At 40.0% G+C, this 13556-nt stretch overlaps 1 protein-coding gene across 1 annotated transcript in view; it reads right to left on the bottom strand.

The window, feature by feature from the left end:
* Positions 1-13556, bottom strand: part of BEND6 (BEN domain containing 6) — a 47417-nt gene that overhangs the window by 1840 nt on the left and 32021 nt on the right. The window contains exons 4-6 of the mRNA XM_003789662.1: positions 10055-10275; positions 8481-8673; positions 6338-6474 (exon numbers count right to left, since the gene is read on the bottom strand). Of these exons, the coding sequence (XP_003789710.1) occupies positions 6347-6474; positions 8481-8673; positions 10055-10275 (542 nt within the window). The 3' untranslated portion in view covers positions 6338-6346. The remainder of the gene's footprint in view (positions 1-6337; positions 6475-8480; positions 8674-10054; positions 10276-13556) is intronic.

Below are 13556 nucleotides of genomic sequence, written 5' to 3'. Positions count from 1 at the left end.
CCACAACGCCCGGCCATTTTTTGGTTGCAGCCGTCATTGTTGTTTGGCGGGTCCGGGCTGGGGATTCGAACCCGCCACCCTAGGTGTACGTGGCTGGCGCCTTAGCCGGTTGAGCTATAGGCGCCGAGCCCTGGCTCACTTTTCAAACAGAAAGCCAAAACCAAATATATAGCACCAAGAGCATCACCAGCAATATCTCAGAACTCAAACATGAGAATGAGACAGTTCCTGCAGCCATACAGAAGGGACCAAACTCTGAGCAGACAGTAAGAGACTCAGACTTCCACAGCTGTGATTCTGCTCCTCTGAGTCTCCCCAGCACCAAGTGTGAGTAAAGTTTCTCTACAACTCACAGTTTCCACACTGGAAAAAGCAAGTTCAGGGGAGAGAACCAGCTTCCCCAATGATCTTAGGTTCCCTGGAAAAGACCTGTCCCTGCCTCAACCCAGGGAAAAACTCAGTGCCTAAAGGAGAACAATATCCCTGAGGACAGCCAAAGATAAAGAAGGGGGTCTTCAAACCCGGCCCCAAAACTCAGCCAAAGGAGACCCCAAATCAGAATGGCTGTTCAGCAACACTGTGCGTAGGAGGTTTGTTCTACGGGTCGCCTGGGCAGGCGACCCAGTCTTCCTACATTACCAGGATATCGCTTTTGAGACCTCCCCCACTTGGATGGGATTGTACTCTTTACCGTTTCCCACATTACTGGGATATTGCTTTTGAGACCTCCCCTCCTTGGATGGGGTTGCGTTCTTTACTGTTTCCTAGAATTGAGGCAAATCTTAGATTAAGGTTCTATCCAATGTCACAAGGAGGCAGCAACTTAGCAGGGGAAGGGGGGATGAAAGAAAATCAAGTGGTAAATTACAAAGAATTTCTAATGAAACATACCCAATGGCTTGGCACCTGTGGCTCAAGTGGCTAAAGCGCCAGCCACGTACACCTTAGGTGGTGGGTTCAAATCCAGCCCGGGCCCGCCAAACAGCAGCGACAGCTGCAACCAAAAAATAGCCAGGCATTGTGGTGGGCGCCTGTGGGTCCCAGCTACTTGGGAGACTGAGGCAGGAGACTCACTTGAGCCCAGGAGTTGGAGGTTGCTGTGGGCTGTGATACTACAGCACTCTACCCAGGGGGACAGCTTGAGGCTCTGTCTCAAAAAAAAAAAAAAAAAAAAGAAAGAAAGAAACATACCCAATAAAAACCAAAACAAGCCAGACCAAGAAGATTGGAATACATAACTAGTTGTTCAACGCCAAGACATAGATAGACATCCACAAGCAGCAACAACAATCAGGGAACCATAACGTCCTCAAATGAACAAAGCAAGGAGTTTAATACCAGCCTGGGCAGCATTGTGAGAGCTTGTCTCTACCAAAAAAAAAAATTAGCTAGCATGTAGCCAGGCGTTGTGGTGGGTGCCTGTAGTTCCAGCTACTTGGGAGGCTGAGGCAAGGGAATTGCTTAAGCCCAGGAGTTTGAGGTTGCTGTGAGCTGTGATGGCACAGTACTCTACAGAGGGCAACACAGTGAGCCTCTCTCTCAAAAAAAAAAAAAAATTAGCTAGCATGGCAGTTCATGCTTGTAGTTCCAGTTGCTCAGGAGGCTAAGGTAGGATAATCCATTCAGCTCAGGAGTTGGAGGTTATGTGAACCATGATTGTGTCACTGTGCCTGGTAAAGAGCAGGACCCTGTCTCAGGACAACAACAACAAAGATAAACAAAATTAATAAACATTTAGCTAGAGGAAGAAAAAAAGAGAGAGATGACTCAAATAAATAAAATCAGAAACAAAAGCGACATAAAAACTGAGACAACAGAAATGCAAAGAATCATTAGAGACTATTAGGAATAACTTCAGAGGAAAAAATAAATAAATAAATTCCTGCAAATATACAACCTACTAAGATTGACCAATGACTAAAAGAAAACCTTAACAAGCCAATAATGAGTAACAAGGTCAAAGTCATGACACAACATTTCCCACCAAGAAAAGCCCAGGAACTGATGGTTTCACTGCTGAATTCTACCAAACAGAGGAGAACTAATGCCAATCCTACTCAAACTCTTCAAAAAAATTAATGAGAATGGAGTACTTCCAAACTCATTCAATAAGGCAAGTATTATCCTGGTACCAAAATGAGGTAAGGAAACAATGGAAACAAAAAGAAAATTACAGGACAGTATCACTGATGAACATAGATGAAAAAAATCCTCAACAAAATGCTAGCAACAATGTATTAAAAAAATCATTCACCATTATCATTTGTCTTTTTTTTTTTTAAGAGAATCTGACTATGTCCCCTCAGTAGAGTGCTGTGGCATCACAGCTCACAGCAACCTCAAACTCTTGGGCTTAAGCAATTCTCTTGCCTCAGCCTCCCAAGTAGCTGGGACTATAGGAGCCCACCACAACGCCCGGCCATTTTTTTAGTTGTAGTTGTCATTGTTGTTTAGCTGGCCCGGACTGGGTTTGAACCTGCCAGCCTGGGTGTATGTGGTTGGCACCCTATCCACTGAGCTACGGGCGCTGCCTCATTCACTACTATCAAGTAGGATTCATTCCGGGAATGCAAGGATGTGTCAACATGCAGATATAACTTGATACACCCCACGAACAGAACCAAGGACAAAAACCATTCAATAATTTAAATAGATGCTGAAAAGGCAATTTGATAAAATTTAACATCCTTTTGGTAAAAAAAAAACTCTTAAAAAACTGGGTGCAGAAAGAACACACCTCAAAATAATAAAGACCATATAATAGAAACCCATAGCTAAAATCATACTGAATTGGAAAAAATCAAGTCTTTCCTCTAAGATCTGGAGCAAGGATACCCACATTCTGCACTTTTATTCGACATAAATAATCTTAGCACTCTGGGGGGCCTAGGTGGGTGGATTGCTTAAGCTCAGGAGTTCAAGACAAGCCTGAGAAAGAGTGAGACCCCATTTCTACTAAAACTAGAAAAACAAGCCCCAGTGTTGGGGTGGCCATCTGTAGTCTCAGCTACTCAGGAGGCTGTGGCAAGAGGATAGCTCAAGTCCAAGAATTTGAGGTTGCTGTGAGCTATGAAGCCATTGCACTCTACTGAAGGCAAGAAAGCAAGACTCTGTCTCCAAAAAAAAAGGACTACAAACAAAAGATGGTTAGAATTAATAAAGGAATTCAGTAAAGGTGCAGGATACAAAATCAACATAGCCTGCATATATACCAATAATGAACAATCTCAAAAAGAAATCAGGAAAGCAATCCTATTTGTAAGAGCTAAAAACAAACCAGTTCAACCAAAGAAGTGAAAGCTCTACAGACAACTAAAAATACCTCCAGACATTGCCTGAGGCAGCTTTGAAAATTTCAGGAGAAATTTGATCACTTAGCAAGGTGTTACAGAGGTGATCGCCTAATGCCCTGTAATTCTTATAACTAAATTCTTCTGCAGCTCCCATAAGAGAAAGAAGTAAACAAATGGGGAAAGGCCAGAAAAATCGGTAGCGTTAAGTCTTAGCATGTGAGCGCTACGGCAACCAGAAGAATGAGTGAGAGTAGATGAAAAAAGTGGAAGAAAGGAATTTAGGAGTTACCTTCCCAGATGTGGGCCTTAGCTGGGAAATAGGCACCCTTTTGAATCTAGGCCATCAGTGACAACCTGAGCTGGCTACTGGTAGAGAGTACACTCACGACAGAGACCAAGGGAGGAGGTTGCTAGGCTTCTTGGATGCATAGGAATTTCTAGACATCTACGTGGTTTTGCATCACATATTGTCTTGTTAATTGTAATGGTAAGAAAGCTACTTTCCAAAGAATACTTTTGGTGGTGAGGTGGGGCAGGAGGGTGGTTTGCCTGAACTATGAGTCACCTTCAGGCGCCTGTGATTCAAATGACCCCAAAGAGGAAAAACAGCATCCTGCCACTAGGTGGTGCTATATCTGCCTAACATCAAGGTTGTCCAAATTAGGCTTTTTATGTGATCCCGTCTTTCCCAGAATATTTTTCTTGCTCTTTTTGAAATTATTCGAATTTATCTATACTTCAAATGAAGGCTGTATGACAATTTTAAAAACTTCATTCTAGTGCTAATCTCCACTCCTGATTCAAGATATATGCATTTCTAGTCCAAGCGACTGACACTGTTTCTACTAAAACTAGAAAAACAAGCCCCAGTATTGTGGTGAGCCCCTGGAGTTCCAGCTACAAAGCAAAGCTCAGGCCCAAAATGTTCCTGGTTCATTGCAAAAGGTCTGTCCTTTGTTCTGATTTTAATTAATGTATTAGCCAGGTGATTTAATAACCCTAGTACTGTCAAGAACAAGCAAAATTGGCTGGGCACAGTGGCTCACATCTATAATTGTAGCCACTGGGGAGAGTGAAGACGGTGCCTTGCTCGAGCTCACAAGTTTGAGACCAGCCTCAGCAAGAGTGAGACCCCCCCCCATCTCTACTAAAAACAGAAAAACTGAGGCAAGAGGCTAGAGGATTGCTTGAGCCCAAGAGTTAAGGTTGCTGTGAGCTATGATGATGTCATGGTACTCTACCCAGGGTGACAGCTTGAGACTTGGTCTCAAATAAAAAGAAACAAAAAACAATCAAAACTTATATATAAAATCTTTTAACTTTCATTTCTTCAACACCTTGCAGGATGATATGGTTACAAATGTTTTTGTGTCTACCCTTGACAATCTGAGACATTAAAAAGGCAGAGGGTAGGATATTAAAATGCTTTTTGAGTTCTGAAATATAATAGTGTGCTCCAAAAGGTAGCTGGAGGACTTGGGGGTCTGGTAATGTAATATTAGAAAGAGAAATCTGTCACGACACAACAGGCTACCTGAGTAACCTCATGTCAAGATGAGAAGTTCTAGCAAGAGTGTCCAACCTTTTTTTTTTCTGCCATACATTGGAAGAGTTAAGAATTGTTTTGGGCCACACATTAAATAGACAAACACTAATGAAAATTGATGAGCAGAAAGAAAGAAAGAAAAAGTCAGTGCATACTTTTTTCAATATCTGACATCATAAGCAAAATAGTCCTCAAATAATCTGCGTGTGGCCTGTGGGCTGCCGGTGGGACGCCTGTGTAAGGGCACATTTAAATAATTATCTTATATTGAGAATCACAATCCACTGAATTTATAATCTTCTTGGGGGAGAAAAAGGATACAAATACTTTTATCATCTATTATCCTTTAAATCATTAACCACCGTTGTTAGAAGTATAATCTTTAGAAAGAGAGACATTGCTGACTGTCATGAGAGCTGGCCTTGGGTGTACAGAAAGATCGATAAGGAACCCCCGGGGAGGGTTGGGGGTGGTGGTGGTCAGCAATGGGTGGAGGGAAGATTACATCCCATTTAAAACATGGTCAGAAGAAATAAAGGCAAGTAAGATGGTCTCAAAAGAGGCTAGAATTAAGCAAAGAACAGGCAAAGTAGAAATAAGAGATAGAAATAAAGAAAATGGAACGAAAAAAGCTATCTCTGTAGTGGTATCTCTTACCCTCATTTCCCGTATACCTCTAATAATCAGTCGTAGTATTAATAACACAATTATATGCATTTTCCATCAAAATAATGGAGCGAGAGAAAGGGTGAGCACAGGTGAACTGGCCAGGACAGTGGGCAACCAAGGCAGGTACAAAATTCTACTTCACACTTTTACCCGGGCCAAGGCCTGCCCATAAAGTGTACTTCCCTCTGAACTCTGACTAAAAACAAATTATTCCCTTTCTTAGTAGAATACAAGCCTCTTGGTAAAAACCCTTATTAAACTATAACTGAGGATAAGGGTTCCAAGATGACAAGAAGCAACCTGGAGCAGGATGGCCCCTCAATACTGCTGGCCAGTGGTTTGTACACAGGTCGGACCACTGCTTACAGTGGTGACGTGCCTCAGAGATTTCCCAAGGGACTGAATCTCCTCTGTTCCAGAGACACACTTCCCAAATTGTCATGTGTCCCATCTTTGGCTTCTTTCTATCCCCACCCTCACGGTAACATGAGATCTTTGAAGAAAATTTCATCAGTAAAACACATATGGAAAACACCATGTGCTTAATTCACTTCTTAGGGATTTCTGGTCTGCATGGGCAGGATAAAAGGATGTCAAAATATCTGAGATGTTCTGGGGAAGGAAAACTACGCAACTTAACTCAGCGTTTCCCAAATTTAAATCCCCTTCTCATTCCCACCATCACTTTCAGGAATACCTATTACATTTCACTCGGTATTAATATTCTGTAGGAGAGTAACTGGAAAATGCTATTCCACAGATAAAAGTATCACTTTTTTTTTTTTTTTTTTACCACATTGGAAGGATTGTGAAGACTTAAAAGACTTACCAAAGGAATCTACTTAATATCCTGAGAGTTAAGATTTTTGCTTAAATTTGGCTTCTTGGTACAGTTGTTTAGCTTCTGCCCTATCATTCTCCTAATTGAAACATCATCGGTGTTGGGAAATAATTGTTTTGTTACTCCTGCAAAAAACAGTAAGAACACACAAGAACACTTTAGGAGACCCTTGCGCTATAAGGTATGAACTATGGTGAAACATTGTACACTCTAATTTTGTTTCCATTTCACAACGGCAGCCTATACACCCATGAGATATTTAAACAGACAAATATATAGGCAGGTTTATAAAAGTAAATCAAGAAATATCAGCACTCTATAATAGACATGCTCTTGTTTGACAATGTGAATGTGACTTTCTTGGCATTATTATTATTGCTTAATATTCTGATGCAGCAATCGTCTGATTTCTTTTCTGAATGTATTTATCTTCGTTCGTTCTTTAAGAGGTTTTTGTTTCTGGTCCTTATCTTAAACATTGTTATTGTTATTAAATGTTAAACCTTTTTAATTTTGTGAAGGCAAAAAGTGGAAACCTAATAAACACATGCATATGTAAAAAAAAGAAGAAATATCAGAAGGTCAAATATACAGAATTGTTTCAATGATATCACTCAATGATATTACCCATTTGGTTTGAGCTGTCTTATGCTCTAAAATGCAAATTCTTTTTTTTTTTTTTTTTTGAGACAGAGTCTCACTCTGTCACCCTGGGTAGAGTGCTGTGACATCACAGTTCATAGCAACCTCAAACTTTTGGACACAAGTGATCCTCTTGCCTCAGGCTCCCGAATAGCTGGGACTACAGGCGCCCGCCACAACGCCCAGCTGGACCAGGTCTTGCTCTTTTTTAGCCTGGTCTTGAACTCCTGAGCTCAAGCAGTTCACCGGCCTTGGCCTCCCAGAGTGCTAGAATTACAGGTGAGAGCTACTAAATTCATTTAGTGAATTCATTTTTGTCCATTCCCAATCGGTCAAAATAACTACATTATTACTGGTCCTTTTCCAACTAAGAAATGACTTATATAAAGCTTGGATTCAGAGAATACTAAATTTGTTGGATGTTTGCAAAAAAAATTAACTGGATAATCTAGATGATTATATTTAAGGGCATTTATTAATATTTTGAACCATAAATGAGTTAGTTAAATTAATCTCATCTTTCTAAAGCAAAAGAGGAGAAATTTAACCAGGATAAGAAAGATAAGAATGAGAAAAAAAGATGTAAACTGTTATTGAAATTTTACCTTAAAAGATTTTGAAAATTTACTGTTTCTATTTTGGGTTTGTTTGTTTGTTTTGAGATCCAGTCTCTCCCTGGCTCCCCTGGTGGAGCGCAGTGGAGCCATATAGCTCACAGCAACCTCAAACTCCTGGGTTCAAGTGATTCTCTTTGCCTCAGCCTCTTGGGTACTGAGACTACCCTCATATCCTACAAGGCCCAGATTTTCTATTTTTGGTTGAGATGTAGTCTGTTGCTCAGGTTGGTCTTTAACTTCTGAACTCAAGCAATTTTCCCACCTAGGCCTCCCAGAGTGCTAGGATTACAGATGTGAGCCATGATGCTTAACCTGAAAATGTACTTTTCTAAAGCAATGTTTTTTTGTTTTTTTGTTTTTTTTTTTGTAGAGACAGAGTCTTACTCTATCACTCTCTCACTCTCAGTAGAGTGCCGTGGTGTCATACAGCTCATAGCAACCTCCAACTCCTGGGCTTAGGCGATTCTCTTGCCTCAGCCTCCCGAGTAGCCGACACTACAGGCGCCCGCCACAACGCCTGGCTATTTTTATTGTTGTTGTTACAGTTCGGCCAGGGCCAGGTTTGAACCCTCCATCCTCGGTATATGGGACTGGCACCCTACTCACTGAGCCATAGGTGCCACCCAGCAATGAATTTTATGCATTCAAACTTTTGAATGATACAAAGTTTAGTTTTACTTGAAAAACCACTTTAATGTAAAGTTTTTCTATAAAAGTTCCCATATTTCATGAGAGCTTTGAACTATCCCTACATTTTTCCTTAATAGAAAAATACATTTTTTAAAAAAAAAGGATCATCAAAGAATGACTTGACCTCGAGTGGTAGCTTAATTTTAAATTCATATGACGATATAATGCAATCATACGGTCACCTATGATTTCTTGAACTTCATTCTGATTCATAGCTGGTTTTACGGCTTTGTCCCTTGAAGTAGAGGATTTTGCTCCCGTCAGGCTGTGTGTGGCCATATATTCATTTGTGTATAGCACTTGCATTAAGTCATTAATAAACTTCTGAGGCTTGCTCTTATTACAACGGGCAATCTGCCATTTCTCAATCTTGAACTAAAAAACAAAACAATCATTGAAATTGGAAAAAGAAAATGAGACCTGGGGAAATGTATTACTACTTGAGTTAGACAGACCAGAGAACAGTATCAACATTGTTTAAGGTGAACTATGATATTTTTAATATATATTTTATGTTTCAGGGGTTAGAGTTAAATGTTATCTTTGAGATAATTCTCAATACTTATAAGGTTGCAGGGTATATGCAAATTCTTATCCTGTAAACTGGATTTGGTGCTCTAGAATTAGTCCCACGTTCAACACTTCATAGTAAGTGTGGCATATTCAGAATAATGGCCCTACGAAGAAGTCTATATCCGAGTCCCCAGAACACGTAACATGTGACCTCACAGGGCAAAAACAATTTTGTAGATGTGATTGAAGTTAAGTAGCTTGGGACAGAAGATTATCCTGGATTATCCGGGTGGCCAAATCTAATCACATGCATCCTTCAAAGCAGAAGGGAGGAAGGCGTGTGCATCAGGAGAAGGAGGCAGAGGAAGGAAGGAAGGTCAAAGAGTGAGAGGGACTCCACCTGCCATCGCCGGCTCTGAAGATGGTAGAAGTGGACCCTGAAGCAAAGAAGGTGACCACCTGTAGAAGTGGGAAGGACCTGCAGTTTACAGCCAGCGAGAAAACAGAGGAGTCGGTCCTACAATGACAAGAAACTGAACTCCACAAGGGCCTGACTGAGCAGGAAATAGACTTTCCCTTGGAACCTCTGGAAAGGAGCACCCCCTGCTAAAAACTTAGGTTTAGCCCAGTGAGACCTGGATTTAGTCCTAGAGATCGGAGGATTTCGGACTTACAGAATTCTGAGATAAAAAATTTGTGTTACTTGAAATAACTAAATTTGGGGTAATCGGTTATAGAGTAATAGGGAACTGACACACACTGAGATTCAAATGTTCTGAATGTTAGATTGTTAGTTATTATTTAATTCTCACTTCTGATAATGTATTTTTGGAGGCTGATAACCAATTCTAACAAAACTCTTGTCTTTTTAGCTTCTGTTTCTTGATGAAGAGAAACTGGGAAAACAGAAAAAGAATTATGCCCAGCCGGCATGCTGAGGCTGAAATTTACCTCTCAGTAATAATGAAATTTTATAGCCCATAAAACACAGGTATTCTTGTCTCTGGTTTAGGAGTTATATAATTTAATAACTTCATCTTTGTCCAAAACTTGCCATTAAACTGGTATTTTTTCACAAATATTAGTTTTCATTGGAAAAAGAGAAGAGTTTTGTGCAAGAGGAATATTATGGTTGTACCTAACCTTACCTACAGTTATCTGAAAAAAATGTTTTTCTATTCTTAATTTGCTTTTTGCATTTAACTGTACTCCAAAGAACAAGAAGGCAGATATTCCAGCTGACCTGTTTCTTATCAGTCTGATGCTCTTCCTCAGCCTTCAGGGAAACCGGTGAACTGGAATTAGAATTAGAGTTACTGCATGTTGAAGCCAATGAATCTGGGGACGAGTTGTTTGTTGCTCTCCAGAGGGTGGACGCAGATGTAGACATGGTTCCTCCACCTTTAAGCAGGGCTTCTGCCATCCCAACCAGCTCTTCAAACTGGGTGACTGCCTGCGGTAACACTAGAATGGTGAGAAAAAGGAACCCTTCATAAATACCATTAATGATAGGTGCACATAGACATAATTTTGTTGAGTGTGTGTGCATAGAAATATGTGGAACAAATTGTTAACATCTGCCACCTTTGGAAAATAAACATGGCAAGAAGGGAGTCTGGAACATATTTACTTGTCATTATTCAATAATTCAATGATGGCTGAATTATAATAACAATTCAGTTTTAAAACAGGTTACTGTATTTAAATGTATATGCATTACTTTGTTAATGTTACAACGTTTAAAACATTTTTTAAATAATTGATTCTTTTTTTCTAATTGTTAAGAATGTTATTTGAAGGTGTTGAATTTCTTATTGGAGACATTACTGATTCTATTATCAATCACCTTCAGGAAGCTCACATTAGGCCTGTTAAACACCAAGATAAAACTAGCCGTTTCTCACTGATTAAATGTTCTATGACCTTTCTGTATGGCTTATGAGGGAGTCAAATTTCGTCAAATTAATAAAAATGCACTTCCACATTTCAAACCTATGTTGTCACATATTAAAGATGAATTTCGGGAATCAATGGAATATTCTCTTTGTTCCTTTTTTTTTTTTTTTTTTAGCGGAAACTTACACATTCAAAGGTTTCATGCTTCCATGTAAAATGGTCTTCTCTGTTGTTATATCTAGTTTGTTTCCTAAGGACAAATAACATGTTGTTGGAGTTGGAAGAGACCTTGAACCCTAATTCAATTCCTCACTCTATGGTTGAGGGCACTGCCTGCTGAAGAGGTGAGAAAACTCTGAAGATTTTTTTTGTACTTTTCTTAACATATTATTGAGCTAATTCGTGACGTGTCCAAATTAACACATCTGGTACTATCTTAATATGAAAATTTACTCAAGAAGAAAATCTTACTTTCTGTTCTTTCAAAAAATATTTACTAAGTACTTCTCATATGCCAGACACTTGTTCCATCAGTAATTATTTATTGAGCATTTAATAATATTAAATATTTATCTAGCTTTCCCTCTGGTCCACACACTATTCTCAGAGCTTAACTGATGTTCTTTCATTCGATACTCATTGCAACTTACAGTGAGATGAACATTATTTTTACCTCCAATTTACAGATGAAGTTGACTAGGCGAGAAGAGTTTAAGTAACTTGTCCAGGGTCACTTAGTGAAGAGCCAAGTTCAAATTCAGACTGTCTGGCCCCCAAGTCCATGTTTTGCAGACCCTCAACATTTGCCAACCACCATGCTAGGTGCTAGGGATAAAACCGAGAGCAAAACCAAGTGGGGTCTGTGTCCTTTTGGAGCTTAGAATCTGAGAGCTGAAGAAGAGACATTTTTCATATAACCAAGCTGTGTAGGAAGAATTTCTTTCTCCTCAAAGAGAGCTCTGGCTTTGGTCCCATTTCCTGGGAGGTAAACTCTAAATCCTTAGAATTTCCTGAATAATAGCGAAGTCTTTATCACTCGTGGTGAGTCCCTGGGACCACACCTCATAGTTTATGCTAGAAAGGTGACTCAGGTTGGGGCTGGTCACACTCAGTAGCACTAAGGTGGCAGCTAGCTACAGCCAGAAATCCAGAAAGACCAACCATCTGATTTAGCGACTGAGTTAAACCTCATGGGCAGTCAATCAACCAATCATGCCTACATAATAAAGCTCCAATAAAAACTTCAGATGCCAGAGCTGTGACAAGCTTTGCAGATAGAGGAAAATTCTTGCATATTGTTATATATAGATGCTAAGCGCATAACATATCCCGAGAACATCTCCCAGACACTGTCCTCTTTCTTTGGCTGATTTTAATTTCCCTGCAATAAGCATAATCACGAGTACAATAGCTTTCAGAGCATTCTGTGAGTTTTTCTAGCAAATTATTGAACATAAATGTGGTTTTGGGAAACACCCAAATTTGCAGTTGGTGTCAGCAGTCTTGGGCAGACTTGGTAGTCTGGAGGACAGCGCCCTTAACTTTCATTTTGGCTGACTTGAGGTGCAACTACAAATGTTATACACATTTGTTGGCATCTCTATTTTATTAATGTATTTCCTCTTACATTGCAGAGTTAATTAATACTGGACACAAGGCATTGTATCATGATTCTTTTTCCCAATTAAAACTGTAAACTGAATATTTTGCTTGTTTCATTAAATCTTCTTGGAAAATATGATCTTTTGAAGTCTAAATTACATACAGCCAAAGGCACAAGAACTTACATGAAGTCTGGGCAGAAGTTAAGTAAGTAAAGAGAATGAATTTGACAAATGGATATTTAACACAGGCCTCGTCAAGATGTAGGTCATTTTCAACCTCCCAGAAAGTGCCCTCACATCCCTTCTAAGTCAATCCGTGGACTTGCCTCAGAGGCACGTACTCATCTAACTTCTTTAGCTGTAGGCTAAGTTTACTTGTTCTAGAATTCCATTTAAATGGGCCTGAGCAGTATACAGGCAGTCCGTGAGTTACAAACATCCACGTACGTAGGACCTGAGCTTACAAATGGAGGCTATTACAGAAGTCTCTGAGTTACAAAGAACCAACTAATGCATGACTCACATTTAAGAACAGAGGCTATTACAGGTAATAGGCAAATGTACTTGGTTCAGCTTACATACAAATTAACCTTAAGAACAAATCTACAAAATCTGTCTTGTTTGTAACCCAGGAATTGCCTGTATTCTCCTTTTTTTGGGTATTTTTTCTCTCTGCATAGTATTTTAATGTTCATTCATGTTGTCTGTATCATAATTCATGCCTTTTTGTTGCTGACTAGTATGCCAATGCTCTACAACTGATGTATCCATCCATGAGTTATTTTTCATTTGGAAACACAATTTTTCTTTTTTTTTTTTTGAGACAGAGTCTCACTGCGTTGCTCTTGGTAGAGTGCTGTAGTGTCACAGCTCACAGCAACCTCAAACTCTTGAGCTTACGAAATTCTCTTGCCTCAGCCTCCCAAGCAGCTGGGACTACAGGCACCTGCCACAAAACCTGGCTATTTTCTTTAGAGACAGAGTCTTGCTCTTGCTCAGGCTGGTCTCAAACTGATTAGCTCAAGAGATCCATCCACATTGGCCTCCAGAGGTGTGATTACATGCGTGAGCTCAGGCATGAGCTATTGTGGCAGCATATTTTGCCCATTTTTTAGTCAATTTTTTTTTTTAAGACAAGCTGTTGCCCTGGGTGGAGTGCTGTGGCATTACAGCTCACAGCAACCTCCAACTCCTGGGCTCAAGCGAGTCTCCTGCCTCCGCCTCCCAAGTAGCTGGGACCACAGG

This window comes from Otolemur garnettii, unplaced genomic scaffold, assembly GCF_000181295.1.
Source record: "Otolemur garnettii isolate 467f Iridium unplaced genomic scaffold, OtoGar3 scaffold00035, whole genome shotgun sequence".
Taxonomy (NCBI): Eukaryota; Metazoa; Chordata; class Mammalia; order Primates; family Galagidae; genus Otolemur; species Otolemur garnettii.
Note: the sequence above shows the minus strand (reverse complement) of the source record. Positions and strands in the feature narration are given on the sequence as shown.